The 2066-nt window shown below is 42.6% G+C and overlaps 1 protein-coding gene across 1 annotated transcript; it reads right to left on the reverse strand.

Moving 5' to 3' along the window:
- Positions 1-727: 727 nt before the first annotated feature.
- On the reverse strand, positions 728-1690 carry LOC142004887 (olfactory receptor 10A4-like). The gene has a single exon (XM_074982566.1). It carries the CDS (start codon positions 1688-1690, stop codon positions 728-730), a length of 963 nt encoding a protein of 320 aa, XP_074838667.1.
- Between the last annotated feature and the right edge of the window lie 376 nt (positions 1691-2066).

Below are 2066 nucleotides of genomic sequence, written 5' to 3' on the forward strand. Positions count from 1 at the left end.
AGCAGGCGGTCAATGACTGATTGCCTAGAAAGCACATGGACAGGTGATCTGTTTATGTCAGAGTCTCCAGCACAGGGTATACTCTTGCAGAAAGAGAAGAATGGAATTCCCTCCACAGGAAAAAGGTATAAAAGGGCCCAGCGTTTCCTTTGTCTTTTATCTTCATTGTATGTTAAAAATGCCCTGAGACACCCTAGGAAATACAACGAATGTAACTTGAGAGCTGGGTCAGGATTAGATTATTACTGCCCTCAATATTTCACCTGATATAAAGACCAATCTTAAGAGTAAGAATGCACAAGAATAGAATTAGCTGTGAACTCTCCCTTTTCTTTGATTTGATCATTCATTTTGATCAGCTTCTTGTCACTTATAAGCACTTTGCTCATACTGATTTGCTTTATAAAATGTCATTTTATGTATAATTGAGCCTGGTGTAAATTGTTATTTCCTGGGAAGGGGTACCACTGGGCAGATCTACCCTACATTTATAATGGGGGCTGAACTAATGAGCCGTCATTGTGTACCAAAAGACAAATTTATACCTTCACATTTTTTTAGATAACAGGTCTCTCATTATACCAAGAGGTTTGCAACAGGTCAAAGCCTGTCAAATGAGTAAATCAGAGTAACAATACTGGGAGTCAGGGTGAGAAATTTGACAAAATATTTATGGATTTCCCTTCATTCTGCCATTTTGATTAACTCTTTTCTTCCTTCTCTGATTTCACCACCTGTGTGAAAAGATGCTCTTCTTCAGCGTGTTTCTCAAGGCTCCCTTCACCTCTTTGTTCCTCAGAGTGTATATGATGGGGTTGAGCACTGGTGGGACAATTGTATTCAAGAGAGAAATTAATAGGTCATTCTCTGTGGTGGAGCCAGATTTGGGCACCACATATGAGATAATGGCTGTTCCATAGAACAAAATAACCACCATGAGGTGTGAGGAGCAGGTGGAGAAGACTTTATGTCTCCCTTCTCTCGATGGTAGCTTGAGGATGGTGGAGATAATACAGATGTAGGACAGGAGAATAAATAAAAAGGGGCTGAAGATGAACAGCACTGCAACAATAAAAACTAAAATGTTAATCTGGGATGTGTCGGCACATGCCATCTTCAGAATTGGTGGGGCATCACAGAAGAAGTGGTGGATGCGGTTGGAGCCACACAATCCAAAGCTGAAGATCCACGTAGTGTGAGCAAGTTCTACTGAGATACCTATGAACCATGAAGCCCCTGCGAGCAGAGCGCACACCTGGCAACTCATGATGGTTGTGTAGTGCAGAGGGTGGCAGATGGCCACATAGCGGTCATAGGCCATAACAGCAAGTAGGCAGCACTCTGTGAGGCCCATGATGTTGATGAAGTACATCTGGGCTGCACACGCAGCAATGGAGATGATCTTTTCCTCCACCAAGAGGTGAATCAGCAGCTGAGGGACCATACTCGTAGTGAAGCAGATTTCCAAGAAAGAGAGATTCACCAGGAAGAAGTACATGGGGGTTTGGAGGGAGGGGTTTAGCATTATAAGCAAGATAACCAGCAGGTTCCCCATCAGGGTGGCTAAGTAGATGACCAGAAGCACCAGAAAGAGAAGGATTTGCAGCTTGTTAAGATATGAGAACCCCTCCAAGATGAGGACATCAGAAATGGTCTCGTTTCCATTATGGGCTCTCACAGAATGGGTCATCTGTAGGGGTGACAAAAAGCGATTCTTTCATTAGTCTAACAGAAGTATTCCCACTGTCTTTGCAATGCACAAAAGTGTGGGCTCCTCCCATGAGTAAACTGATGTTGCTTAATGCAACATGGCTGAAACACACTGAAGAATGAGAAACTCCATGAAGGTTGAAAATAATGGGGAAGATTTACGCTTTTTGTGCGATGACATTTTCCCTTAGGGTTAGAGAGATATTAAAATCACTTCTGACTCTATTAAAGCAACTCCCAGAATGCATTAATTTCTCTCAATTTACACAAAAAGACCTCAGGCCAATTCCTTTGAAGACCCAGCTTGACATAGTCATGTTTGAGGTGATTTAGTTGAGGTTGAGCCTGCTTTAGGC

This window comes from Carettochelys insculpta, chromosome 32 (genome assembly GCF_033958435.1).
Source record: "Carettochelys insculpta isolate YL-2023 chromosome 32, ASM3395843v1, whole genome shotgun sequence".
Lineage (NCBI taxonomy): Eukaryota > Metazoa > Chordata > Testudines > Carettochelyidae > Carettochelys > Carettochelys insculpta.